Raw genomic sequence first — 27,870 nt, forward strand, 5'->3', positions numbered from 1 at the left:
CACCCGAGGCAGAAAGAGGCCAGCGGGTCCCCACCAGCCGGGCCAGGACCCGCAGTTGGCTTTTCCCAGAGACCCCCTCCTCTACCTCCTGTCCCTCCAAAGGACCCTCCCCAGGGGCCTCCTGTCCACTCGGATCCCCCCACCGTCTCTTCAAGACCCAGGCTACCACCAGACAGGGAAGCCGGTTGCCTCTAAAGTCGCGGGTGGTGCCCCAGGGTCCTCTCCTGCAAGTGGAAGGGCCTCTCGGGCGCCTCTAGAATGGGGGGTGCGGGGACACGGGATGAAAGGTAGGTGGGGTGGGGAGCTGTCCCCCAAAGGGCCCGCGCAGAACCGCGGGGTCCACTGCACCCTCGACACCCTAAGAGGCCGCCTGCCCCGGGTCCTCGTCGCCGGCTGGCGCCACCCGCCTACGCCCCTGGTTTGGCTCCGCCCCAGCGGGAGGCGGGCGGGAGTCCCGGGGGCCGGTGCGCTGCGGGCGGCGGCCGCGAGGGGCGCTGCGGGGGCCGCGGTTAAAGGCCGGGCACGGGGGCGCGCGCTCAGAGAGAGCCGCGCCGCAGCCGCCGCCCGCGCCCGCTGCCGCTCCCCGCTGCTGACCGGAACCCGGTCGCCGGGTCCCTGCGGCCCCCGCGGACGCCCGACCCCGCCCCGGACCCCAGCCCGGCACCTGGGCTCTGCGCTGGGAGCGCACGCGGGCGGGCGGGCGGGCCGGGGGCGACATGGGGAAATTCCAGTCCAAGCACGGTGAGATGCGGGGCGGCGGGCAGGCGGGCGGGCGGGCGCGCGCCGGCCACTCACTGTCCCTTCCCTCTCCCCGCGCCCTCCGGCCGCAGCCGCTGCAGCCTTCAAGCGGAGAGAGAGCCCCGAAGGTGAGCGTGCTGGGCGGCGGCCGGGGCGCGCGACTGCCACTGGGGCTGGGACCCGAGCACAGAGCGCGACGCGCTTTCTGCCGTCGAGGCCTGCGGGGGGGGGGGGCGGTGGCGGGGAACCTTGCCTTGGGGCCTCCGGGAGCGCACAGATTTCCCCGTCCCAGACCGCGACCCCGGCCCCCCGCCGGATCCCCGCGCCCCAGGCCGCGCGGCGAGGGGTGGGCGCCCCGGGCGGCGGGGCATCGTCCAGGCGCAGCTCCCGCGGGCTTACCGAGCGTCTCCTTCCCTCCTCGGTGCCCCGTTTCCCGCGCGTCTGCTCACGGGGCCGCAGGGGACAGCTTCGTGGTGTCTGCGTACCTGGGTGGCCGCAGAGGCACGGAGGAGGCAGAGCGGCGGGGCTGCGTGGAGCACGGCCCAAGGGACAAGCAGGTAGGCGTGGTGGGCCCGGCGGCCCCGCCGGGGCCAGGGGACCTGAGTAGCAAAGTTGTGCCCTCTGACCCGGACCCAGGACCCCAGGACAGAGAAGGCGAGGGCCCCGATGGCCCAGCGAGAGTGACTCGGGCCGGGCCAGACGGCCCCTCCCTCTGGGGGAGGGGGGATGTGGTGCGAGGCCTCACTCTCCCAGGCTGGAGCAGTGGGGGCAGGGCCGGGGAATGACCTGCTCTAGGATCAGTGTTCCGCTCAGCAGTGGTGGCCAGAGTTAAAGGCCACCGTGCCGCCCATCTGCCGTGTGGGTGACCGCAGGCCTGCGGGGATGCTCACGGGAAAGCCAGGCTTCAGAGGACAACCAGGGCCACCTGGGCTGCAGGTGCTGTCAGGGGCTGCAGGGGTCCCACTCAGGACCCAGCGCCCCTGAGAGTGGATTTGGAAGGTGTTCCATCCAGGCCTGGGGCACCAGAGGGGCGTTGGGCAAACCAGACTGCACACGTTCGCCAGGGAGGAGAAGGAGGCCGGTGGATGGTCTCGGGCGTCAGTGTGGACGGCAGTCGGGTAGGTGGCCGTGCCGGATGACAGAGACCCCCTCCTCGACCACTGCTTGCCCCCCTCAGCATCCCCTGCGGACAGAGTGCAGCAGCTCACGGGCACGTCGGCTCTCCTTTTGGAAAGACACTTTTCTGGCCAGTTGACAAATGAAAAGTTCTGAGTGTATTTGTAAACACTTGTGTGGCCTCGTCCTGTGAAGGGACCCAGATACGCCCTGAGATCAAACACACTAGAGTTACGATTCCTGCTTTCTGGGAGTGAAAATTTAATCCCATACCTGTGAAGGTAGGAACTCCATTTTACAGTATTTGCTGGGCACGTCGTAAGAAGGTTGCATGGACATGTGCTCCTGGGTACCAGGGGGCTGCCCCAGCTGGTCTCTGTCCCTCCTTTGGGCTGATTTTGTTTGCCTGGGCAGGTGGTTGTTGATAACGGGATGGTGTTTCCTTCCCGCTTGGTCCTCCTGTGTGTAGGGGGCGGCAGGTAATCCAGAGCGGTCAAGGGCATGTCCACCACCTAACCCTGTCCTGCCAGCCACCCGTCTGGGGGCATTTTCCTGGGCGTGGACACCGTGGGCCTTGGAGCTCTCGGGCAGGGCCGTCGTTAGCTCAGGACGTGGACAATACAGCACAGCAGGTCCCACACGCAGGCGGTGTTCGTCCCGGGCTGCGGGCTACGGAGATGGAAAACAAAATGCTTCCGCTGTGGCCGCGGGTTATAGTGCCAGGTTATGATGGTTTTTAGGCCAATGGATTCCATGCTCTCGGGACGTTCTTGAAAGAACAGTGTGGGGTTTGGCTTGGGTTGTCCCCTTGTTATTTTGTTCTCAGCTGTGGTCTGAATGTTTGTGTCCCCCCCCAAAATTCATGTGGTGAAACCTAACCCCCCGTGTGATAGATTCAGAGGATGGCCTTTTGGGAGGTGATTAGGTCCTGGGGGCAGAGTCCTCACGATGGGATCAGTGCCCATATGCGAGCCCCAGAGCACCACGCGGCATTACAGGCAGAAGGCCAAGGCTGCCGGCCCCTGGGTCTTGGACGTCCAGCCTCCAGGACTGTGAGCAATGACTTTCTGTTGTTTGTGAGCCACTGGCCTGTGGTGTGTGGTCGCCGCAGCCTGAAGGTACTGCCACAGCCTCGTGTCATGACACCACAACGTAGGAAGAAAAACATCTCAGAATAAGGGATGGGCCTTTAAATGCAATACAGTTGATCTTTTCTCGCCTTTTCCCATCTTTCCTCATTTGGCCATGGGGCTGTGAGCCATGCTGGGAGTTCAGACCCCCTGGCCCAGGGGCTCAGGTGTCTCGCTGCCACACCACTGACCCCCCTCGCCGGGCACCTCCACTCCTGCCTCTGCCCGGAAGTTGCTCTGTCGGGGGATATTGGGGTGTCAGGTCCTACGTTCCTCCTGTTTCCTGTCCTTCCCCTTGTGTGGTGTCCAGAGCCCCGTCACCGTCCCTGCCCTCCCAGGCGATGTCCCAAGGAAGGCCAGCCTGACTGTGCAGTGCCCCCAGAACACCTGACTGGGGTCAGCGAGGGGACACGTCCTCCTTTTCTGAAGGCCGCCCTCCCGTGCTTCCACGCAGGTCAATCCTGGTGCGCCGTGTTGCCACAAGAACTGTCCCAAATGACCTCGTGGAAATTAAGTGCATGTCCACCACCTAACTCTCACCTGCCCTCACTCACCATCCCCCCCCAAAAAATAAAGGAAATGAGGTTGATTTTGCCCACTAATTAGTGAGCCATGCTGGCCTCTGGTGCCCACTTAGTGCATGTCTAGTAAGGTCTCTGCTAACTATTAGTGTTTCGGGCAGGTAGATGCCCGCGTCACGATCTAGGGTGGTCCTCCTCGTTGATTCTGAGAGACGCTGCCTCGCTTCATTGCCAAGGGCCCCCAGGGGCCTGGGGTTGTGCAGGTGCCGGCCGGTGACGCGGGACATTGGCAAGAGCGCGGCACAGGATGCAGCAGGGGGTGACTGAGGCTGCACGTGTGTTACGGTCAGGAGGAGAGACGGCGCTCACAGCGTCAGCGCTTGACCGTGCTGTTCCAAAGGTGGGGCTGGCGGAGGCCAGGGCGAGGCCCTGTGGGGATACGGCTGCCCCTCCCGGGCACGCGCTCACTCGCCATCTGCCCGTCTGATTTCTCCATGCTCCCTGCGGGGCGGGAAGAGTCCAGAAGACAAGAATCATCACTAACAACTGAAACTTTGTTGCGACTCAAACACAGATTTCTATTGAGTAAGCCCAAGAAAGGGAATTCCAGAGGCTCCAGAGGCGTGGGAGGCGCCCCGTGGCTTCTGGATGCCCCCCGTCCCCAGTCACCGTGGAGCTGTGGTGTGTGGTGTAAACCACACGTTACCAGGCTGTGTCCTGTCCTGTGGATGCCAGGGCTCCTCCTCAGCTGTCGGGCCGCAGCCACGTGGAAGGTGTGGCCTGGGTGGACAGGTGGTGGCGCTGTAGCCACCGTGCAGCTCCACAGGCTGACCCCTGGTCTTCCATGACCCGTGCTCTGGGGACGCGTGATCTGTGGAGTCCTGGCCTGTGCGGGGCGTCTGGGCACCACTCCAGGACCAGCCGTGGGGCCTTGGCTTTCTCTCGGGCCCACTGCGCACCCAGGGCCCTGTTTCTGCCCTCGGATGTGGCCTGGCCCTGTGTGAGGCCAGCACAGGTGCTCACACAAGCCTGGGAGCTCCTCTGGATTTGGGGGCACCAACCACAGGCCTGAGGGCCCAGACCTCACAGATCGGCAGGGAATCCCCTCAAGGTCGGGTGGTGTCAGTGTCCCTCACCCCGCCCAAGCTTCCAGAACTGCAGATGGCCTCCCTGGACCCCGCTTGGCCTACGGATGAGCCAGGTGGCCCTGACTGATCCACCTCTGGGGAGCCGCTGGGCTGGGGACCCTGGAACCACAAGGCTGCTTTGTGGGAAATGCCTGGAGGGGGCGGGGGAGATTGGGCGGCCTGAGGACCCTGGGAGGGAGCCAGCTGCTCTGAGTGTGTCCAGGGGTGAGTGGCTAACGTTTGCCTCTTCCTCACCTGGAAACCTGGGTGGGTGCTGTCAGCAGGCGGGCCTCCCGGTGGGGAAGAGGAGCCACCGTGCCCACCTGGCTGTCCCCGGGGTTGGGGGGTGCAGGAGGTTGGGGTCGTTTGTGGGCCTGCAGCCAATGGCATCTGACGACCAGTAGGCGCTGAGGGCACACAGACGGGCCAGACGCCATGCACATGGCACCCGCCCCAACCAGGTGCCCAGGGAGGGCATGAGGGCAGAGCGTGTGCCTGCCTCGTACGTGCTCTGGCATCCTCACGTTGGTGGCAAGGACTCTGGGATGTGGACCCGGCGAGGCTGCGGCTGGCGCCCCGTCCTCAGGGCCCAGGTGGTGGACGGTGTTAGCCGTGGCAGGGCCAGAGGCGGGCAGAGGCTGAGCCCCAGGGCAGGACAGTGGTGGACGTAGACACCGCACTTGGGATACTGGTCTCTTGAGAAGCCCCCAGCTTCAGTGGGAGACGTGGCATTTGCCTGCCGGCCCTGGGGACACGTTGGCACGTGACATTGACCCACCACTCTCACGTGTGCCCTTGGGGGCAGCCCCAGAGAAGCCCCATGTGCAGACCAGGGATGGTGCTCGGACGGAGGGCGGGGAAGTTCACGGAGCACCCCTGCTCGGGGACACTGTTTTGAGAGGAGGGGCCTGCAGGACGGCAGGGGGTCTGGAGCAGCCCAGTTGGCTGCTGGGTGAGCGGAAACATCAACTTTGCAGGAGTAAAAGCAGAGACCTGCCGTCACCCTGCTCTCCTCAGGACGTGACTGGCCACCGTGGGAGAACGTGGTGCCACATCCAAGCAGCACCTGTTCCTTATCTCGCCTTCATTTTCCTTCGTGGAAAAGTAGTTAAATGAATGACTTAGAGGGGTTTTGTTGAAGTCTTGCTTGTTATCTTTTCTTTAAAAATCCATGCCAGTTTGCAGTCTTCAGAAGTCAGCCCTCAGCCCTGGTGGCTGTCTGGCCAAACTGCCAGCTTTTAAAGGGGGTGTGAGCACAGACCCAGATGCAGTGGTAAATCCAGAGTGTCGGTGTGGCCCCGGCCCCTGACCCAGCAATGCCGCGTGACCAACTCAGAGCCCTGGTGAGGAGTGAGCCAGGTCCTTACAGCCTCGACACTGTGGGGTTCGAGGTGAGCTCAGGGCCATGAGCATCAGCGAGTAGATTCTGTCCTGGGCACTGAGACCTGCCGTGCACACATGACTCCTGGCCTCTGGAGTGATCTTCCTGGACACTGTGACCCCGCCGTGTGTGCCGGATCAGACTGATCTCTCATTTGAGCCACAAAGTGACCAACAAGATCTGTATTTTAGTTTCATCTCCCTTGTTGGCAGCACCTGGTTCTTCTTCAGCCGCCGTCACCTGGGCGGCCAGCGCTTGACCAGAGCTTGACCAGAGCTTGCTGGCAGGGCAGCACGGCCGTGGCTGAGCCAGTCCGCAGACCCTCCCTGGGTGGGAGGAGGAGGACGGTGCTGCCCTTCCCCTCTGACCTGCCTCTCCAGGGGTCAGGAGTTAGGTCACGGGTCCCCATTCCCCGGGCCGTGGAACCGGGCCGCACAGCAGGTGGTGAGCGGCGGGCGAGCCAGCAAAGCTTCACCTGCTGCTCCCCGTCTCTCCCCACCTCTCCCTGTTGCTCCCCGTCTCTCCCCGTTGCTCCCCGTCGCTCCCCGTGGCTCGCACTACCGCCTGAGCCATCCCCCACCCCCGTCCGTGGAAAAATTGTCTTCCACCCCACCAGCCCCTGATGCCAAACAGGTTGGGGACCTCTGGGTTAGGCCGTCTCTTCCTCTGGAGGTGAGACATCAAGGCCACCCGTGTCCCCTGTTCTCACTCTCGCCATATGGCCAGGGGGCAGCCAGACAGGCAGCCCCAGCAAGGTTGTCAAAGAAATATTGCCCATAGGTAACGACCTGGAGCCCCGTGATGTGGCCCTTTTGAAATGTGGGCGGCTCCCCCCACCCCCCAAAGCCTTCCTCTATCCCGTTGTTCACGGGACGCAGCCTACGTGGTGACCTCATTGCCACCCAGACCCCACTCTGGGCCTGGTGCTGCCGCCTGTCACTTGCCCTCAAGTCTCTGGGCCACAGCCTGTGCTCCGTGGCTCGGAGGCCACATGCCTCTGCTTGGGTCCTACGAGGAGAGGTGAAGCGAGGGACGTGCGGAGAGCGGGATGGGAGCGGTGCTGGTGCCGCGGGGCCGGCCTCCGCCCTCACTCCCCACAGAGGCGGCGGTGGATGGCGGCCCACCCGTGGTCAGTAAGCGTGACGGGCCCGAGCTTCGTGGCTTTCACCCCAGGGCCCTGTGAGCTGTGCCCGCATGTCAGCAGCCCCCTGAGAGATTGGGTGCTCCAGTCGGGCCTGGCAGGCGTGGGGTCGTGGTGGCCCCGTCCTCTCCTGCTCCCTGAAGAGGGGAGGCCTGGGGCTGCCGTCCCCAGTTCCCGGTCCCCAGAGCGGAGGCTCGGCTTCGGAGCAGCGGTTTGGGCCCGGCCAGGCACGGCCCATCTCCTGAGTTGGTCCTGCGCTGGGATTCAAGGGAAGCCGCCTGCTGGGTTGCTGCATGTCGCTGTCCCCGGGCCTCGGCCCCTCCTGGGCGTGAAGTGCAGCCTCTCCCAGGTTGACCCTGCATCAGACCGCCGCTGGGTTTGGAAGAAAAAGCCTGTGTCGAATGGAAGCCCTTGAGGAGGCTGCCGCGGCCGGAAGCAGGCCTGGCGTGCGGGTCACCGCAGGGCCGCCGGGTTGGTGACCAGCCCCCAGGAGCGCGCGGCGGGCCTGCTCTCTCCACGGGCCCCGGACGCCTGCTGCCCTTTGTACCCAGCAAGGTGCCTTCGGGACAGTTACGTGTGTGGAGCGAGGCGCTGACCGCATTGCAGCAGGAACCCTGGCTGCTGGGAGAGGAGGGGGGTGCCCGGCCCTCACAGGGAGAGGTGGCCTCGGCCATGGGCCGAGTATGGGTTTCCTGGGGCAGCCATAACAAAGCCCCATGGACAGACGCACAGGCGGACGGACGGGGTGGCTTAAACGACGGACTGCTTGTCTCCGTCCCGGAGGTGGAGGGTCCAGGCGTCCACAGGCCACTTCCCACCAGGGCCGCGCTGCCCTGCCTGCAGGCACCGCCCCTCCCGTGTCCTCGCAGCGTCACGCCCTGAGACGGGACGGTCTCTTCGTCAGGACACAGGCTGTGGGATCAGCGTCCGCCCCGGTGACCTCATCTTACCAGAGGGCCTCTGCGGCGACCCCACCCCTGCACACCGTCACCTTCTCAGGAATTGGGGTGCGGTGCGGCCCTAATGGGCTGTGAGGCTTTCCTCGGCTCAGGACCGGCTCTGTGCCCTGCATGTCCACCCTCCACGTGCAGGGCCCGCCACTGCTCTGACGGCCGACACTCGGCCAGCTTTCTGGGCTCTGCCGTCCCAACCAGGCCGGCGGCTTGAGTCCCTGTGCTGGTGCATCTCCGGGGCGGGGTCTCCTAGTGACAGAGGCCCGAGGGGGACCTGGGCCTCGCACAGGGGAGGTTCCCGTGGCCACGCTGACCAAACGCTTATTTGCCCCCGTGCGGCGGCCGCCTTTGCACCCCAGCTGGGAGCTGCATGGGCGTTGCTGCTCCGGGCCAGGGTTCCCTGCTGCCCCGGGTCCCCCTGGAAGGGCTTCTGGGGAAGTGGGGTCTGGGGGAGGGGACCGCGTGCCTGCCGTTCTGGTTCCCGCCTCCAGAGCTGAGGTCTGTAATCCTCCGGTTGTTGTGCTTGGAAGAGGGTGGATATTTCTGCGCTGGTTCCACGGCCTCCCTTTGACAGCGCTTGTAAAAGAGCCGCCTCTGTTCTGTGGAGAAGAAACCCTTGAAACGCACCTCCCTCTCTGAGCACTAATTTCCTTTCCTTGCAACCAGAAGGCAAAGAATCTCTAGGAGGGCCGGGCCCTGGGATGTCTCACAACCCACGGGTCTAAGCCTTGCCCGTGGGGGTCTGTCTCCAGCTCCTGGTCTCACCCCCTCCACTCTCTTCTCCCTCCACCCCTTCTCTTCTCCCCCTCCCCCCCTCCTTTGGGCTGTAGGAGGTTGGCGACCCTATCCAGAGGCCAGTGGACCCTGACATCCTGGGGCACGTTGCATCCTTCTGGCCTGAGGGCCATCTGCCCCTCAGATCTTTCTCCCCGAGGAGGACGGAGCCGTCCCTGCCTGGGGGGTTTGCAGATGCCCCCGTGTACACCCTAAACCCACGACGTGCCGGCCCACTGCCCTGGGGTCCCTGGATCCTCAGGTGAGGGTTGGGCGGACCCCAGGCTGTGGTCAGCAGGCACTGGGGCATCTGACCGTGGATCTTTCCAGAGTTCTAGGTCTTTGATGGCTAAAAGCACACATTGGGGATGCCTTAAAGTTAAATATTTTAAAATAGTTATATAAAAGAGCAGCCTTGGGCTCCCTTCGTTGGTCTCCTGGGGTGGCCGTGACAAAGTGCCACCAACTGGCCGGCCTAAAATGACAGACAAATTAAACCCTCTCACCGTTCTAGAGGTCAGAACTCTGACACTGAGCTGTCCCAGGGCTGCGCTCCCTCTGGAGGCCCTGCGGGGGGTCCTCCCTGCCTCTTCCAGTTTCTGGGGGCTCCAGGCCCGTGAGAATGTAGTCTAACGCTGCGGGTTTCCACGTGGGCGCGAAAGGGATTCCGGCACTTTCTTTCCGCGAGCTGGTCGGGAAGAGGCCCTGCACCTCGTGGCCCGCAGGCCCGTCCTGGGCACCTGGTTTCTGTGTCGAGGGCTCGCAGCCTGCGGCCCCCCCTCCTCGGCACGCGCCCCTCGGTGGCCCCTCTGGCCCTTTGGCAGCTACAGGTCAGACGTCTCTGTTGGCCTCTGCCCGGCCCGGGAGCACCTGTCCGGCTGCCGCTGGGACGTCCGCTCCCCACAGCCTGGACAGAACTCCTCATGTACCCCTGGGCCTGCGTCCACAGCCTGGCCTGCTTGGGACAGCCCTGTGGTCCCCGGGCCCTCAGTCTCTGGCACCCCTGTCGCTCAGCAGATCTGCCAGCCCCCCGGTTGGCCTGGAGTCGAGAACTGCCCATGTGGGCCGCCTGCTGGGCCTCTGTGCCGGCCAACTGTCCACACGCGGCCAGGTAGGCACGTCCCTCCGCCCAGAGCCGCCTGCTGCCCCTTGGAGCCTGTGCTGACCGACTCCCGCCTGCCTCCCAGCCACCCCCGTGTCCGGTCTGCCTGGTTTCACGTGTTGCTCCGGCCCCTGGGATTTTTGCTCACTCCTTGGCCTGGGCCCTGCCGTGGACGTCTGGCCTGTCCAGGGGGCCTCAGGCTGCCTACCAGGACTGTCCGCCTTGCCTGTTTCAGAGCCCTGCCCGACTGAGTCATCTTCCCGACACTGGCCAGCGGAGCTGGGTCACTGAGGTCCCAAGGGTCCTGGGCTGGGGAAGCCCCACTGGGGGGCCAGAGTCCAGCTGGCGACCTCTGTGACCTCGGCCGATCACCACGTCTCCACCTGTGGGTGGGGGTGGGATTTGGGTGCTCCCAACCGGCGCTGGATGTGGTCTGTATCCATGCTGCCCACAGTGGTCACTGCTGGCCACGCTGATGCCCAGAGTGTGGCGAGTGACGGGGGAGCTGGATTTCTAACGTGGTTTCATTCATAAATTTAAATGTAAGTAGCCACATGTAGCTGTGGCTGCCACGTGGACAGCACAGCTCCAGAAAGCTCCATTTGATGTCTGCTAAGCCCCGGGGCCCCTCCCCCTGCAGCTGCAGTTTGGAAAGTGCAGAGCCCCAGTGAGCTTGGCGGGTCTCACGTATTTCAAGGAACTGTCAACGGCCAGTGTCCGCAGGCATAGGCAAATCCCTGCTCATTTTGAACATGCTGGAGGTTTGGGTTTTAAAATTGGCCGGAATCCTTTTAGAGGCAAGAAAGCAAAGCAGGTCATTAGCACCAGGGGCTCAGTAGTTTTTGTTTGGTGAGCATGTAACGCACGTAAACGTACAAACACGCAAATAGGGGAGAGGACCGTTGGAGACACACACCTCGGCTCGGGAAGGAGGATACACTTACGTTCAGGAGCGTTGACTCCCCTGCGCCCCTCGCTGGGGCCGTGGGAAGGAGAAGGCCATCCTTGGTGGTCCCGGGTCCAGATGATACACCGCGGTCTGCTTCTAGCCCACAGAACCCTCTCCTCAAAGGGGTGTCAGCAGAGCAGCAGAAGCTGCGAGGAATCCGTCTCACACCACAAATTAAATTGGCAGGGACGCTGCCGAGGGCCCTGCTTTATAATCCACGGTGGAGCTGCCGCAGGGCCCACGGGAGGGAACACGGGCGGGCGTGGCCGTGCAGCCGATCGTCTGTGTCACGGCTCTTCCCACACCCTCGTGTAAACGTACCCACGAAGTCAAGAGGTGCTGGAGTTCGTGGGTGAGGAAGGAGGACAGTGCAAGGATACCTTGGAAGAGAAAGTCTGGCGTCCAGACTCCACCGGCATCAGCGTCCACGGCTATCAGGTACATGGAGCCCTCCCGGGCTGCCCGGGCAGCAGGCCGAGGACGGCAGGCTCAGGGCTCCTTCGTGGGACAGCGCACCCTGCGTCTGCAGCTGGTGTTCCGGTTTTTCTGAGTCACATGGAGATCCCAGGTGACGGTAAAGGGCGAGCAGAGGGTGCTGGGGTGTCTATATGGTGGGGACACCTCCAGGGGGACTGCAGTGCCCTGGGATGGAGGACCCCATGCCCACCCGTGAGCCCGGGACACCCGCTCCTCCTTTGAGGCTTCTTGAGGAAAACCTGGAGAAGGGCTGTGAGGCAAGAGCGGGTCTCCTGCACTCGGGGTTCTTCCCATGCTCCCCAGAGTTTCCCTAACCACGCGGCTGCCCTGGGCCTGGCGTCGCTTCTGAGACAAGATCATCGTTTAACAAAGACGCTTTTCAAGGGAAGAAATGCAGATGGTCAACAGGCCCAGGAAAAGGGGCTCAAGAGCGCTAATCATCAGGGAAATGCAGATCAAAACCACAAGACGTCACCTCCCACCTGTCAGGATGGCCATCATCAAAAAGACAGGAGATAACAAGTGTTGACGAGGGAGTGGAGAAAAGGGAGCCCTCGTGCACTGCTGCTGGGAATGAAAATCGGTGCAGCCCCTGTGAACAGTAGGGGGATTCCTCAGGAAGTTAAAAATAGAACTACCACGGGATCCAGCAATCCCACTCCTGGGTATGTATCCAAAGAAAGCAAAAACACTAACTCAGAAAGATAATATATGCAGCCCACGTTCACTGCAGCACTGTGCACGATAGCCAGGACACGAAGCCACCTAAATGTCCGCTGATGGGTGAATGGATAAAGAAGATGAGGTGTGTATATACAATGGAATATTACTCAGCAATAAAGAAGAAAACCTTGCCCAAAACATGGACGGACCTTGAGAGCGTTATGCTAAGTGAAGTAAGTCAGGCAGAGGAAGACGAACGCCATGTGATCTCTCTCGTACGAGGACCAGAGATATGCGAATATGTGTATAAACCAAACTCACATATACAGAGACAAGAGCTCTGATTGCCAGGGCTGGGGGTGAGGGTGGGAGGAATGGTTGAAGGAGGGCAAAAGGGTTAGACAAGGCAAGTGCAGGTCTCTTCAAAACACTTTCTGTCTTTCACGGGTGGGGTCTCAACTCCGTTGCTTGAAGGGTGGGTTTTGGTTCCTTTGTGTAGAATTGGGGAGGGGGCGCTGGGCTCCGTCGGCTCTGACGCACGGGGGCAGGAAGCAGCCTCAGAGCTACGAGGAGGTGTTTCCACCTGACACCACACAGGTGCTGCCAAAGAGGAAAACCCTGATTACTCTCCTCAGAGAGCTCGGCCCTCGGGCTCCGGAGCCGTGACCAAGTATAAGCCTTTACATCTCCAGTCTGTTTATCTCTGCTGTGGGCACTGGCATCACTTGTGGACACGTGGGGCCTTCTAAACTAAAAACACAAGTGCATGGGGTTCTTTTCCACTTTGGAGTTGATCTTCCTTTGAAATAGGAGACACGAGGCTTTCATATGAATGAAAGAGAACGAAAAGTCCAGTGGTTTTTCCAGAGGAAGAAGTCGTCAGATAGAGGAAGATGAATCTGGGTCTGCAGCTCAAACCCAGTGGCATTAAACGTCTGAATGGCAGCGGTGGAGGGCACGGTGGTTCAGGCATGTGGGGGACGAGGGTCTTGTTGGTATTTTGCGTGTTGTGACCTCTGCGGCCAGGAAGCTTGGAGGGCAACAGTAGGCGCTGGAAGGATGATTGCCTGCGATCTTCCGTGTTCTGTGAGGTTACTCGTTGTTAGCTCTGAAGACGGAAACAGGAGCAGGCACGACCGGGAGAAAATTCGGTCTGCAGATTTGTTGCAAAATGATTTAGTGTTAAACAAAAAACAGAATTCCAGGGTGTGAGAATTGAAAACACTGAAGACGTTTTTGGCATGTTTTATGGCCACTTCTCAATTACCTGGGGTAGAGATTATGTATGTGGGTGTGTGGGGGCATGTGTGTGCCTGCATATATATATGTGTGGAGGTACGTGTGCATGTATGTGTGTACACGCACATGTATATGTTTTCATGCATATGTATATGTGTGTACGTGCACATGTATACGTGTGTATACATATGCAGGGTGTGTGTGTGTGTAGGGGTATATGTATGTATGTATATATATATATATATATATAGCTTCTCACTGACCCTCCTCTTATTATGTTTTCCTTGCACATATCTTAGGGTGGAGTTATTTCCCCAGCAGGTGGCCTGGGTGCCCCTACCTCCCCGCTGTAACTTATTCACAGCCGTGGGCTGTGGGCCAGCTCCTGGGCTGAGTCCCCCGTGGTGCATGTTTTCAGGCTTTCCTGCCACACGCGTGCCAGCCATTCTCCGGTGGGGTAAGGTGACATCACCCAGGAAGCAGGTTACAGCCTGTGCTGGCACGTGAGGTCTGTAGGCATTTATTTTAGGAGACCCTTTGATCCTCAACCGACTGAGTTTCTAGACCTTAAGTTCCAAATTTGGTTATTACCCAGCCTGGTTAAACGGCGCTAACGCAGGGGCACCGATGGGCAAATCTAGAAATGCCGCTTGGCTCTTGAAGTGTGGTTGTAACTTGGAAAGCAAGACGCTGAAGGCCTCTGTGGTTGTGGGCAAGCCCTGCACCGCCCCTCCCCCGAGGCCTCGCTGTCCTTAACTTTCGCTTTGAAATCAGGAGCCACAGCCTCCGTGGCCCCTCGAGTGGAGACCCTCCGTGGCGTCGCCGCCCTTGAGTAGGAATTACTAGGCCCCAGAGCTGCGTCGTCACATCTGAAACTGTTCCGCCGCTGAAGCTGAGACGCCCACCGCCTGGCGTTTCCAGACAGATGCGCTGGCCTGGCGCCTTCCAGCCAGTTCTGCCCAGGCTGCCTCGGTCCTCCCTTGCGGGTGTTTCTGAGATGTGTGCCCACCAGGCCTTCAGGCAGCGGCGTGGGCAGACCCCCTCTGCCCTCTGTTCTCTCCCGCCTGAGGCCACTGTCCCCCCTCCTCCTGCTGTCCCACCCCCCCTCCTTTGCCGTCCACTCTGCTGCACCCCTGACCTTTGACTCTGGGGCGTCTCCCCCCACAGTGCCCCAGCCCTTGGGGTTTCTTGAGCCCTGCCTTTGCCTCCTCCCGCATGGCCCGGTTCTGTCCAGCGCACGGTGCGCCCAGGCCTCCCCACCTCTCACCCCACACCAACCCCACCACGTCCGACGTCCTGACTGCCCCGAGCAGGAGCCCAGCTTCCTCTCCGGTCCCCCTACTTGGCCCAAGGCGCCTTGCCTAGATGTCACGTCACCCCTGCCCCTTCCCCAGCCCCAGGTTCCTCCCAAACTGCCCCGAAGTAGCCTTGGTCACCTTGGTCACTGAAGTAGCACAAGCCCACTGGGCACGTCCCCTGAGGACCCCGGCCCTGCTCCGCGGCCTCCTCCCTGAGCCCCGCGAGCCCCTGGCTGACTGTGACGCTCGCTCCGGCCCCGCATCTCCACCCTCTGCCACGACCAGGTCCCCATCCTGGTCCCCAGCGGGCCGCCCAGCACCCGGGGCTGCCATTTGAAGGATTAACCAGGGGTGGACCTGCCGTCCCGGGCGGGTGCGGCTGTCCTCGTGGCTTCTGGGGAGCCAGTTCCCCGGCAGTGCTGACCGCAGAGCCAAAATCAGTGTGGTTCTGACGGCCCCTTCCAGCCGTCCCCAGGGCCCTCCCACGTGCCGCTTCAGAGCTACCTGCTTCACCTGCCCACGGTGTCACCTGCCCAGGGCGTGGGGGGGAAGGCCAGGCTCTGTCTCTGACGATCAGAAACCCTGCTGGACTGATCAACATCCCACGAAGGCCGACAGCCCACGCCGGGGGGCTGGCGTGAGCCGGGGCCGGGGTGGAGAGCCCGTGGGGCAGCCAGGTGCTGTGGCTAGAGAGGTGTTCTGTGTCCCCGGGGGAGGTTTGCTGGGGTGATGGGCGCAGCAGGAGCGATCCGTCTGGTTTCCGAACGGGCGGGAACGCGTGGTGGACAGCAGCTTCGGGATAGTACCTGTGACCCTGGGCGTGGGCCCCGCAGGCCCCGGACCCCAAGCGTCCTCCTGGCATTGAGGCCACCCTCTCCTGAGGGAGCTGGGGAGCACCAAGGCTCTGTTCTACCAGGAGCCATGCGCTCTGGAGGGTGACCCCAGCTGGCCTGCTAGGTCCTCCTCCTCCCCGCAGCCCTCCCGCTGCTCCCCCAGGGGAGCCCCTCCCCCTCCCCCTCTCCCTTCCCCTCCCCCATCTCCCCTCCTCTTTCTGACTTCCTGTGTTCTTTACTCCCCCTGCTTGGACTCCCATCCACACTGGGTCCCCCTCCTACCCCCACCTGCAGACATCTCATCTCGGGACTCCGGAATTCACCCAGTCCAGGCTCTCAGAAGCGGCCTTGAACTTACATCCCGTGGGGCTGTATTTCCAGACCCCAAGATGCTCTATGGGCTTTAGCTCCTGAGCTGCAAGGGGGCTGCAAACTCCTCTGAGTGGGTCACCCCATATTTTTACTGTTCCAAGATCAGCAGTGGGACCAGGGCAGTTCCTGGGGGTGGTGCATGCAGCCTGGCTCTCCCGGGGGACCCTCTGAATTCTTGGGACAGCAACGTGTCCTTGGACCCTCCACAGAGAGGAAATTGGGTTCAACACACAGAGCTCGTTTTCCGTCCTCTGGGGAAAACTAGTTCTCAGAAACTCAGGCCCGGGGCCGCCCGGAGTCTAAAGAATCCACTGTGGGAGCAGACGCGGCTCCCAGTCTGTCCTCGCGGTTTGCACTGTGACCCTGGCTTTGGAGCAGGGCTGCGGTCTCCCCACCCCTGAGGCCGGAGGAGGGGCCCGGTCGCAGCTGGGTTTCTGGCCAGTGTGCTTCCCTGTCTGCCCCCCGTTTCAGGAGAAGACCCTGTGGTGAGCGTGTGCATGGGCGGTCACTCTGCACCCCGGCCTCGTGTCACTGGGAGGAAAGCCGAGGCTGCGCCGTCGGCGGCTGGTTCAGGATTCTCAACCGCCTTTCGGCTTCCGGGCGGTGCTGGGCGCATTCCCATCCCAGAGGCCACGACTGTTACCGTATATGGAAAACGGGTCTCTGCGGATGTCATTAAACGCAGGATCTAGAGATGAGGGATGGTCCTGGTGGCCCAAACTGCCACCAGCTGTATCTCTGTGAGAGGAAGGAGGGGGGCGGGGGCGCTGACCCAGAATGGAAGATGCACCCAGGAGACGCCGCGTGGCCACAGAGCAGAGGTTGGTGGGATGCGGCCACGAACCCAGAGATGCTGGGGCCCCCGGGAGCTGGGAGAGGCAGGAGGGACCCTCCCTGGGGCCTCCGGGGGAGCTCCCTGCCAGACCGTGGTTTCTGACTTCTGGCCCCAGAACTGGGAAAGGATACATTTCTTTGTTTTAAGCCACCCAGCTGGTGGCCATTTGTTACGGCCGCCCCAGGACCCTGACACACTGTCCTCCAGGCCCTGTGACCCTTGATACCTCCTGTTTGTTGAAGCCCAAATCCCGCAGACCCCTGCACTAAGCCCTGGTGAAGAATCTGGGTTGAATCAACCTGGATTTTTGAAGGAAACAGTGCAGGTTTATCTGTTTGGAAAAGAGGAGACGCCTGCCCTTCCTGGAGCAAAACAAGGTCTGAACTAACCCCAAGGGCTGCTGCCTGGAAGGGCCTTGAGTTTTCCCGGCAGCATCGGCGGGGGGCGGTGGCGGAAGGCCGGGATGTGAGCCCCCGCCCGCCCTGAGGCTTGTCAGCTGCCGAGGACTCACCACAGACCCGCGGCCACGCCAGGACCCCGGGTGGACCCGGATTCAGGAGCCAAGCAGCCTGGTGGACGCCGGGCACCCCTCACGGCCGACTCTGCAGGGAAGCAGGTTCCCATGCAGGTGGGCGGCCACAAGAAGGGGCGGCTGGGCCAGAGTGGCTGGGGAGCTGGGCTGCAGGATCTACCAGGAGGTCCCCCTGGGGTCTCGAGTTTGCAGTGGACTGTGAGGTCCTTCCAGGATGCCCAGCGTGTTTGTCAAGAGCAGTTTCTAACCAGACCCTTTAACAGGCCGACGAGGAAGCAGGTTTATAAAGGCCATCTTTTCACACGCTCCGCCCGGTTCCCGGCTCCATGGGAAGAGCAGAAACTCCGGCCGCACCGTTTCCCTCGGGGATCTTCCCGGGAGTCGGGGGTCGGAGAGCCTCCGTCAAGAGTGTGGGGTTTCCAAGGACAACGGGCGGCCCCGAAAACCCGGGAACATGTTTCCTAAGGTCTCAGAGGCACTGAATTTTGAAGGAATATGTGAATGTTGACATTTGGAAAGCGGCCGGTGTTCGGGAGGTGATCGTTTACGTCACCAAAGGTTCCTCCTTTTCAATCACCCAGACGTCCCCACATCCACGTGGCCTTAAACGGGGGCCCATCTCCTGCCCCTCAACCAGGCTCGCACGAGGGGTGGACGGCCCAGCATCGACAGCTCTGGTGGATGGAGGGGGCACCCTGGCCGTGGGAATGTGCGGCTAGACCTCTTGGCTTTTTCATGGGAGGCCAGGGTCTGAGCTTTTAGGTGGTATGTCCCAACACCTCTGTGCCTGTAGGCCTCACCTGGGCAGATGGGCTGTCGTGGGCCTTTCAGCAGGACCTGGCCAGGCCAAGGGCCGCTTGCTGGGAAGGACCAGGAATTCAGTTCTGTGCCGTGGCTCACGGAGCAGACGTCCTCGGGAGTCTGAGCTCAGAACAGAGGCATAGCAGGGTACGTGGCCTCTGGGGGCCGTGGCCCATGGGCCTGGTGGGCTCCCCCGAGAGCCCCTGCGGGTGAGAGGGGCACGGATGGGACCATGGGGACCCTGCAGCGAAGGCCGCGGCCACCTGACGTTGACATCCAAAGAAGGACGGAGAATAAAGCATCAGGATGTGTGGGCCCTGGTGCCGTCCCAGGGGGCCAGCAGAGCGCCTGGCGAGAGGAGGGCCCGGCGGATGCCGAGAGTGAACGCAGATGCTGCAGGAGCGAGGGGGGAGCCGCCCCTGCCGGGTGCCCCAGGGGGTCGGCAGCAGCTCAGGCCCCACGTGGATCGTAGAGCATGGTGATCTCGTAAGCCCTGCTGGCTGATATTGGAGTCCCGGGGCTGCATGGGGATGGAGCCCGTCACCAGGAGAGTCAGGAGGTGGTTGGTGCCGAGGACCATCCGGTCAGGCGGGGAAGCGGGAAGGTGGGGGCCAGAGCGGAAAGCGAGGTGAGGTTGGAGGGTTCTGTATGCAGGAGGCCGGGGCTCCTCTGGGGGGGCAAAGGGGAGCGAGGCGGGGAGGTTGATGCTGGGGAGGGTCTGCAGCGGGGCTCAGAGCAAGAGGGGTGCACGCCAGCATGGGAGGGGCATCCCAGGAGGGGTGGGGCTGGACCGCCCTGGGGAAGGTGCTGCGGCGGAAGCGGGGCCCTTGAGCGGGGCCATCAGAAATGGGGCGTGTGTTTGCACCCCGGTCGTGCTTGAGGGCCCCGGTTTTCGGGCCACTTAGGAGGTCACCCTGCGGGGAGTGGCCGCACATCTGGTCAGCAGCCCTGTGGGAGGTTTTATATGTTGCAATTAAAGCTCTTGGCCCTTCTACTGAGCCAAAGCAGTGAAGATTAAAGGGCATTTATGTGTAACCGGGACGGATTTGAAATCACCAGCCACAGGGAGAAGCACGGTACCTTCCCTGAAGTGCTCTTTCTGTCCCTTGATTGCTCTGCATCGCGGAGGTTGTTGTTGACTCAGATCTTAAACGCTGCGTGTTGTCACGTTGGGGTGTACGTGGATGACCAGTGTTTCAAATGTTCTGAGCGTCCAGCTACGTTAGGGAAGGAGGTCACGACAGGCTGTTGTATCCGTTGCTGATCAGGTACCGTCCTGGCCTGCTGTGTCCTTACTGTGTTTGCGATTGTAGGGGGACATCTCAGGGTCCAGCCAAGGGTCTGTGCAGACCATTTCTGTCTTGACCCTCCCCCAGCCCAAAGCATTTATCATCTTGTCTGTAACCAACACAATACGCCAAAAGCAAGTGCTCAAATTATTTTAAAACAAAAAAATGGGATGAAGTTTTGAACTTGCAACTGTTTTAAGCTCACACGTAGAGGACTTGGGTGGGTCTTGTTTTTCCTTTGACCTCTCAGCCGAGCCAGGCGAGCGATGTGGAAACCCTGGCTTCCTGCCTGTCGCTCTGGCTCCTGGTGGCCGAGGCCTCCGGGCCAGCCGCTCTAGCAGACGTGGGGCCCCGGCCTTTCCCAGAAGTGGGTCTCGGGGCCTCAGCTGTTCCACCCCGAGACTGGCTCTTCTAGCAAGAAACATTGTGCTGTATTGCCAGCTGACCTGCAAGCCTCCGGCACCTGGTCCGGGAGCTCCCGCTGCTCCCCTCAGATGCCTGGGACCTCGGCTTCATGGCTTATTTTGATTTTACAGAGAAAAATTTAACCAAAAATTAGGTTTTTAGAAAAAGTGACTGGAAGTTATCGTAATGTCCACCCGAGAGAGAGCTCAGCCCTGTCTTTGGGTGGGAGAGGACCTTGAGAGCCTGGGCACTGCGTGGGCAGGGCATTCACAGGACCCCAGGGACGCTTGGAGCTAGGCGAAGCGGGTGCTTTCGATGCCAGCAGGCTGGGTGGCGGAGGGGGTGACGTCTTAATAATGGGTATCTTTATTTTTTATTAAAACAAGTTCACTGCCCACCTGGCATGCTGAGAGTACTGTGGGCCCCCAGCACAGCCTTGTTCTGAAGGGTGTGACGTGGAAGGGGTTAGGGTAGGGGGTTAGGAGAGAGGAAGATGCTAGGGGCACCTGTAGGGGCTCTGGAGACAGACGGCAGGGGTCCCCCTCCTTCCTGGGCCCAGCGACACCAGCTCCACCCCGCATCGTCCTCGAGGCTCCGTCTGGGCAGCGATGGTCCCTGCACCGTCCGGGTGCTCCTGTGGCGCCCACGGCCGTCAGAGCCCCAGGCCAGGTTCCCTGACGTCACGTGCGTAGGGGCCCCCAGCACAGCCGGGATGTCACCCAGAGGAGCCCCCGCCCTGCCGCACCCGCGTTCCTGGGGAGACCCCAAGGCCTGGGGGGGTTCCCTTCCCCACGCAGAGCGGGACATCTGGGCCGGCCCTCACTGAACCCAGGGCAGCGTGTGCCCAGATCAGGAGGTGTGCGTTTGTCTTCTTGTTCCCATGGACCCAAGTATCTTAGGGTGTGTTTGTGGTTCGTGTTTGTCATCAAGGCCTTCTTCAAAGTAATTAGTTTGAAAATCTGGGTAAAAGCATTCTAAGTGTTTTTTGTGGTTTTTGTTTTGATTTGCTTGCTCTCAGAAAGAACAAGCCAGAGACGCAGAGCTGTGTTTGAGGATGGCCTGTGTCCCCTCTCCTCCTGCCGACGGACACGGCCATCCCGAGGGCACTGGTGGGCCTGACGCGAGGGGCTGGGTCTGGCTGGTGGCATCAGGCCCCTAGATGAGGAGCCTGGGAGCAGGGACCAGTGTCCCAGCCACGTGGGCCGAGCCAGCACAGGGCCTTCTGCTGTTCCGGTGGTGACTGGGGCACCTCGGGCTGGCAGAGGCTCTTGCAGTCACCGGCCAGGGCAAGGATGCTGCCAGGCTGCCCCCGCGGGGCGCAGGCGCTTGTGCTCCTCAGACTGTGGCCCCATCTCCCTGCCACCCAGTTGGTCCTGCACGTGGCCCCTCCTGACTGGGCCTGATCAGCGCCCTCTGAGGCACCGGCATGGTGACAGTGCTTCCCACCCCAGTCCGTCTGCGTGACAAGGCGACAGAGGGACGATCTGACCCAACAATACCACCACGTGGAGATGACGTCAGGCCTGTTTGTGGACAGGTCGGGGCTGGTCCCCGGCCACTGCCCGCAGCCTGATGGGCAGCAGTCAGAACCCTCCAACATCCCCTGTGGGACCCCGAGCTTGTGGGGTGTCAGGCGACCTGGCGGGGCAACCCCGCTGGGCCTCCTGCCGAGTTGACTCCAGCCTGGGCCCGAGCCCTTGGGAGAGATGAGGGGCCCCAAGTGACCTGGAGATGCTGCGTCAGGAGGTGTGATAGAGCCTTGGGGCCCAAGAGGGCCGTGTAGCCAAGCAGCCTGGGGGGCCGTGTCCACACACACGTCTGAATGTTGCATCCTTGGCCGGGCTCTCAACAGCTCTGTGGCTTCGGAGTCAGAACGGAAATGTGGGGGACAGAGACGTCCGTCTGCCCAAGAGTCACCTGGGGCAACGCCCGGGTCCTGGGGGCGGCGCCACATGACCCGCCACAGGGACACTGGATGGAGCCAGGATCCGAGGCAGCTTCCCCGGCCATGTCACCCCTTCTCCCCGTCTCTGTGCTCTGACTTCTGTGGGCTGTCTCCACGGGCCACGTGAACTTCTGTTCTGTAGTTTCCTGGCTGAAACACCCTTTGGATACGTTGGAAGTCTTGTCCCGTTTTTCCGTAACTGGTCTTGGGATCGGCCCTGGAAGCCGGGGGGCTCCTGTCTGTGCCCTCGGCCCGGCCGCGTAGAGGAAGTGCCGTCCCCCTGCAGCCCCGGCCCCTGGGTTCGTGGGTGTTTCGGGGGCAGGTCACTCGGGTTCTTTCCCAGCTGTGACAGGAGATGCTGCGTGCGGGCCAGGGGGCAGAGGGCAGGCGGCTTCTCCTGTCCGCAGCCTAGGGTTCTGGTCTGTGCCCACCTCTTGCAGCAAAGGCCAGGCCGGAGCTTTGTTCTCACTGCGGCTGTGCCCTCGGGCAATGGCCATGTCCCTCGTGAAGGGCTCTTGTTGAAGCCCTGGCGCTCTCACAGGCGCCATGTCTCATCCTGGAGACGCTTCTCATGGAACCAGACAACATCCAGGGATGTGCGTGTGTTTTACTTTCAAAAATCTGAGGCTTAGTGAGTGTGGAGAGGTTGGTATTTCTAGACCAAGAACTCTTGACGCCCGAGGAGGTGGGGTCCGGTTCCGGCACCCGGAGCTCATGTTGGGGTGCACACCGTCTGCCCTGTCCTTTCTCCCTGCAGGGGCTGCCTGGTGGGGACCCCAAGGAAGGACCTTTCCGGGACGACCCGTGTCCCCTAGAGGGTAAGTCCTGCTCTCCAGACCTCACTGACGCCACACCGTACCCCAGGCACCTGCCCCCAGGACACCCTGGCGATGGGGACCACCCACGCCCCACGCTCCCCGACCTATCCCACCACACCCAGGCCAGCCCTGGCTGGTCGCAGGTCCCCACCGGTGGCCGTTTGCAGGTGCAAGCCAGGTTCCCCGGCCTTAAAAGCAAATTGTTCTGAGATGTGCTTAAAAACACATCTCACGTGGGCTCCTCCGTGGAGCAGACGACGTGGACTCTGGTCTGGGGGTTGGAGAAGCAAAAGGCGAATCTCAGGGCCTCTGCCCGTCCACGTCCCTGGAGTCCCGCGAGCCCGTGGGCAGGAGGACAGGTTCCGCACACGGGCGTTTCGGTGAATCCACGGGTCACCTGTGGGTGTGATGCGCCGCATTAGTGTAAGGCTGTCCAAAACGGTCTGCGTGTGAAGCACGACCGCCTTAGTCACCATCACATGTGTTCAGCTGCCGTGGAGTGGGTCCACCTGTGGAGTGTGACAGGTGACCACCAGGCTTGTCCGAGGGTCAGGTACCGGGTGAGTGTTCTCAGCATTACGTGGGCGGGAAGGCTGACCAGCAGGGCTGCCTTCGGAGGGGCTCCGCGAACCCTGGTCAGGAGCTCGGGCCCCGGGTGTCTCTTGGCAGCTGCGTGTCTCCCAGATATGCCCGGCTCCTGTCCTGGGGAGTAAGTGAGCCCGGAGACCAGAGAGCTCCTTGTCTGTCGGGCCCAGAGATCGGGGAGGGGACTGCCCGGCACATAGGCAGCCTCGCAGGCTCTGGAGTTGTGGGCTGTTGGGAAACTGGACCGTGTCGCTGGGGAGGGGAAGCCAGACAGTGAGTGCAGCAACCCTCCTAGAGGCCCCTCAGGCCGGGCCGCCTGCCTGTGGGCCTGCAGGGCAGCCCTCTCCCTGCCCCAGGCTTCGAAGCCACTGCAGCCAGGCAGGCAGAGGCAGGAGCGCGCGTCCGGCCACGGCTCACGCCGGGGAGGGCCGCCCTGGCGTCCACTCAGGTCCCTTGATGCCGCGTGCTCCAGAAGCCCAGGCCCTCAGCTCAGACCCGGCTGGAGAGGTCACAGGCCCAGCAAGGACTCGGTGGCCCCGGGGCCACACCCTCTCCCCAGCCCTGCGTCAGCCCCAGGGCCAGGCCAGGGGAGACGGGCCCGTCCCACCCCTCTCGTCCCTGCAGTGGCACTGCCGCCGGAGAAGGCCGAGGGCCGAGAGGGCCCAGGACAGCTCTTTGGCACAGAAGATGGAGAAAGAGCAGCGAACCGCGAGGGCCCCCGCGGGCCGGGCAGGCGGCGCCTGGACGTGGACGTAGGTCTTCGCCCTCAGGCAGCCAGGCGCCGGGGGAGGGGCGCATACTGTGCTGACATGGGGTCCCTGCACCCTGCAGCTCCCACGCAGCAGGCTCTGCTGGGTGGAGGTGTCGCCGTGCACTTGGCCAGAGCTGGCCAGTGTGGCCCCAAGTAATTCAAGGGACTTGCCCAGCACCAGTGCCAGCACCACGGAAATGATCCAGGAGTCAACTGTACAGACCTCTCACCTCCCCGGCCCGCCCAGCGGGGAGGGGTCCATTTCCTGGAGGGCAGGGTGGGGGTCAGGGGCCCCGGTGCGAGGACGAGGATGACCCTGCCTGCCTGTCCCCGTGCACCCCTGCAGGCGCTCCAGTGTGACGTCTCGGTGGAGGAGGACAGCCGCCAGGAGTGGACGTTCACGCTCTACGGCTTCGACAACAGTGGCAAGGCCACCAGAGAGGTGACACGCTGTGTCTGCGTCACACGGTCCCTGGAAGGGCGCTGGCAGCAGACAGACGATGCCCGGGTCTCCACCATGGGGACGGGCTGAGCCCCCTCCAGGGTGGCAGGAGAGGCTGGCACCCTTCATAGGACAGGCTTGCGGGGGGCGGGAAGGGAGCCACCGCAGGACCCAGGTCACTGACAGAGCCGGCTGGCGTCCGCGTCCCCTCCTGCGCCCGGCTGCTGTCTGTGCGGTTCCTGGCAGAGCCCTGCACGCCTGTCTCTGCCCGGGCCAGCAGCCCCTCCCCTCCGCAGGGTGGTGAGGGCCCCAGGGGTGCCGCCGGCGCTCTGCTCTGCTGGCTTGTGCGTCCAGGAGGGGCAAAGTGCCTCTTGAAAGGAAGCAGACACGTAGGATGACTAAAATAAGTGTGTTTGAGTTACAAGCAGAATTTGATAGTTTATCTGATTGCTAAGTCTTTTGAACATAGATTCGGTTTGAAATTTAAAAGTTCGGAAAGATGTGACTCCAGCAGGGCCGCTGGCTCAGGTCGCGTGGTTCATTCACGGGAGCGAGGAAAGGCGTCTCAGCTGAGCTGTGTCCTTCAGCCGGGCTCTGCTGGGATGCCGGGTGCATCCATCAGGCAGGCAGCCTGGAGGTGGCGGCAGGCTGTGTGGGTTGGGCGGCCCTCCCCCCGGTCTGCCTGGGTCCATGACGTCCACACCCGCCCTCAGGACATGTCCAGCCTGATGCACACCATCTACGAGGTTGTCGATGCCTCGGTCAACCACTCCTCGGGCAGCAGCAAGACGCTCCGAGTGAAGCTGACTGTCAGCCCTGAGCCCTCCAGCAAGAGGAAGGAAGGCGCCCCCGCCGGCCAGGGTGAGGGCCTGGGCTCCTGGGCTCCTGGGCTCCTGGGCTGCAGCAGCTCCCTGCTCAGGTGCCCTGAAGACCCTGCGCTAAATGTCAGCCCACCCCTCCTCGCAGGCAGGCTTTCTGCACCCCCTGCCCCCACACTGCATCTCCCCAGAGCTCCCACTCACCCTGCCGGGGGGTGTTAACTGTGTCTACTGTTCAGTGCCCCCAACACAGAAAAGATCTCTGTGGCTTCCTGAACGTGGAAAGCGGGGCCTGGCACCTGGCAAGGGCTCGGAGCTGTTTGTTCAGTGAAGGCATGAGTGAGTGGGTGCCTGAGCGAGTAAATGAGTGAGTGAGTGAGCGAGCGGGTGGGTGAGCGAGCGAGTGGCTGATTGAATGAGTGAACGAATGAATGAGTGAACAAGTGGGTGAATGAACGAATGAATGAGTGACCGAGCACCCACCCGCCTCTCTCAGGCCGGGAGCCCACGCGATGCAGGATGGAGGGTGAGCTCCCCGAGGACCCCAGGGTGGCCGACAAGAGGCTGTCCACGTACATCAGGTGAGGGGCCGGCGTCCAGCTCTGGCCTCCTGGGGTGCGAGCAGCCCGGCCACACTCCTGCGTCCCACAGGCCTCGGGCTGTCCCCTCGGGGTGGCCCGCCAGGATGGGCACCTGGGCACAAAGGCCTGGATGCAGCCAGGGAGCCCCGGTCACTCCCTGCCGTCGGGTGGGTGGCCGGCACTCGGGCTGGAGCTGGGCGCTTCCAGCGTCGTCTGAGAGGCCGTGGGGCTTGAGGGCAGCGGGTGTTCAGCCTCCAGACCCTCAGCCCAGCTGCTCCCGTGCCCTACGGCTCCACTCACTGGGGCAGCAGCCGTGGAGCCCTAGCCGGAGTCCTAGGTGACGCAAAGACAGCGGAGGACACTGGGTGGGACCATGGTCCTGGGCTCCCCTCGGGCCCCCGTTTGTCCCAGCACCCACCCTTGCTGGGTGAGCGTGCTGCTCAGAGCATGAGAGAACAAACCCTCCCCCGGCCATGCTCCGCCAGGAGGCCCACCGCCGACCCCCACCCCTGCTCCGAGCGGGGGCCGTACTGCGTGGACGAGAACACGGAGCGGAGGAACCACTACCTGGACCTGGCGGGAATCGAGAACTACGCGTCTAAGTTTGGACCAGGTGGGTCCTGGAGACCGGGCCCCTGGCGCCAGGCCTGAGGGTCCCGGGTCCCTGCGGCAACCCCAGCTGGGGCCCCGAGTCCCAGAGTGGGCCATTCAGGTGTGCGGGCGGGACCGGGTCCGGGTGGGATGTCCCAGGCCCTGCAACGGGTCTCACGGGTGCCGTGTCTGCAGGGTCCCCCCCGGCGCAGGCCAGGCAGGAGCCCCCAGCTAGGGCCACGCACCCGCAGGGCCGGTCCCGCTCCCAGGAGTCGGATGCGCACACCGTGCACCATCGCCGCTGCCTGGGGCTGGCGGAGCCCGCTCTGCTGGCTGCCGAGCCCGCGCCCCGGGCCCTGGACCTGCCGCCCCGGCTGAAGGGGCCAGAGAGGCCGTTCCTGAGGTCCCCGCAGGGCTCGGGGCGGCCACCTGGGGCCCCCAGCGGGGGCAGGCCCGGGAGAGCCTTCAGCTTCCACCCGCCGGCCCCCCAACCCCAGGCCCCGCCCCTGGACGGTCACCATGTCCCGCAGTCCCTGCCTCCACCCTACGGCCACAGGCGGTGCCGGCAGAGGGGCCGGGAGGGCCACTCGCCGCTCAAGGCCACACCAGGCCAGCCCGCGGCGCTGGAGCACGAGGCGGTGCGGGAGCTGCCACCCACGCTGCTGGGCGAGGCCTACGCGGTGCCGGCGGTCCAGCGCCACGAGCATCACCACCACCATGAACACCACCATCACCACCACCACCACCACCACCCGGCCTAGCGGCCCCGACGGCACTGGGGACCCACACGGAGGAGCCTCCTCCCTCCTCGGCAAGGAGGTGTCGCACACCAGCGGCATCCCCATCCCGAGCTTTCTGTGTCACCTGTAAACACGTTCGTACGCTTAGACGCCTGCACCTGCTTCTGTCACGATGCCAAAGCAAGGCCCGCGGGGTCGAAGGGACCCTGCTTGGACGGCCTTGGCGTGTTTTCCTCTTGGAGCCCCACTGTGGGTGCTTCTCCTGTGTGGCAGGGGGTGCGAGACTTGTCACTGGCCCCGGGTGGCCGGGGGCTTTGTGGCTCCCATGGCTCATCCATCCTGAACCCGGGAGGGGCGGCTCAGGGGGCAGTCGCTGCTCGGGGCCACGTGTGCGGTGGTGAGTTCCAGTGTGCGAGGCCGGCACGGATCACAGGGGAGGAGGCTGGCCACGCGGGGGCCAGGGAAGCGGCTGGAGTCCAGAAAGGCGGAGGTGAAAGCCAAGAGGAGGGGCGGCCAGGCAGGGCCACAGGCGGTGCCACCAGCATCCTAAGAGAGAGGTGGCCAGCGGGGCCAGGCAAGTGTGGGCGCCCCCGAGACCCACACCCGGACAGCTGGACAGGAGGCGGGCATAAATCATTGAGTGCCGGACACAGCTTCAGCTTTGGAAAAGCGCGATTCCCTTTGGGAGGCTGGGAAGAGGGCTGCAGGCAAACAGGAAGTCTGGGTGTCCTGGAACCTCGGCCCGCGGATCCCCGAGGCAGGACATGCCACTGCTCCGTCTGAGATGAGCAACGTGAATTTGTGCAGCTGGTTTTGTATTTGCCTCCTTGGCACTGTTTTTAAGGATAAAGCAAATTGGTGGTTGACCTGTGATTTATTCCCCAGTCATAATAAAAATAACGTGCATTTTGTAACACATCACA

At 62.8% G+C, this 27,870-nt stretch overlaps 1 protein-coding gene across 3 annotated transcripts; it reads left to right on the forward strand.

Moving 5' to 3' along the window:
• Positions 1 to 558: 558 nt before the first annotated feature.
• NKD2 (NKD inhibitor of WNT signaling pathway 2) lies at positions 559 to 27,865 on the forward strand. 3 transcript variants are annotated; one of them, XM_081232983.1, is made up of 10 exons: positions 559 to 741; positions 831 to 866; positions 1,198 to 1,295; positions 22,379 to 22,439; positions 23,649 to 23,776; positions 24,122 to 24,217; positions 24,931 to 25,078; positions 25,532 to 25,616; positions 26,102 to 26,229; positions 26,403 to 27,865. In XM_081232983.1, the coding sequence occupies exons 1-10, from the start codon at positions 717 to 719 to the stop codon at positions 26,966 to 26,968; spliced, it is 1,371 nt and encodes a 456-aa protein (XP_081089109.1). In that variant the 5' UTR covers positions 559 to 716; the 3' UTR covers positions 26,969 to 27,865. The 3 variants fall into 3 exon arrangements, with proteins under 3 accessions (XP_081089109.1, XP_081089110.1, XP_081089111.1); XM_081232984.1 differs by lacking the exon at positions 831 to 866; XM_081232985.1 differs by lacking the exons at positions 559 to 741; positions 831 to 866; positions 1,198 to 1,295 and having other exon boundaries at positions 22,375 to 22,439; positions 24,687 to 25,078.
• Positions 27,866 to 27,870: the final 5 nt, after the last annotated feature.

The sequence above is a fragment of the Mesoplodon bidens genome (genome assembly GCF_964165515.1).
Source record: "Mesoplodon bidens genome assembly, chromosome: 4".
Classification (NCBI taxonomy): Eukaryota; Metazoa; Chordata; class Mammalia; order Artiodactyla; family Ziphiidae; genus Mesoplodon; species Mesoplodon bidens.

Coding starts and splice junctions, on each gene's coding strand:
- NKD2 (XM_081232983.1), top strand. CDS start 717: ATGGGGAAATTCCAGTCCAAGCACG. Junction 25,617..26,101: donor AGGCTGTCCACGTACATCAG/GTGAGGGGCCGG, acceptor ATGCTCCGCCAG/GAGGCCCACCGCCGACCCCC. Junction 26,230..26,402: donor CGCGTCTAAGTTTGGACCAG/GTGGGTCCTGGA, acceptor CCGTGTCTGCAG/GGTCCCCCCCGGCGCAGGCC.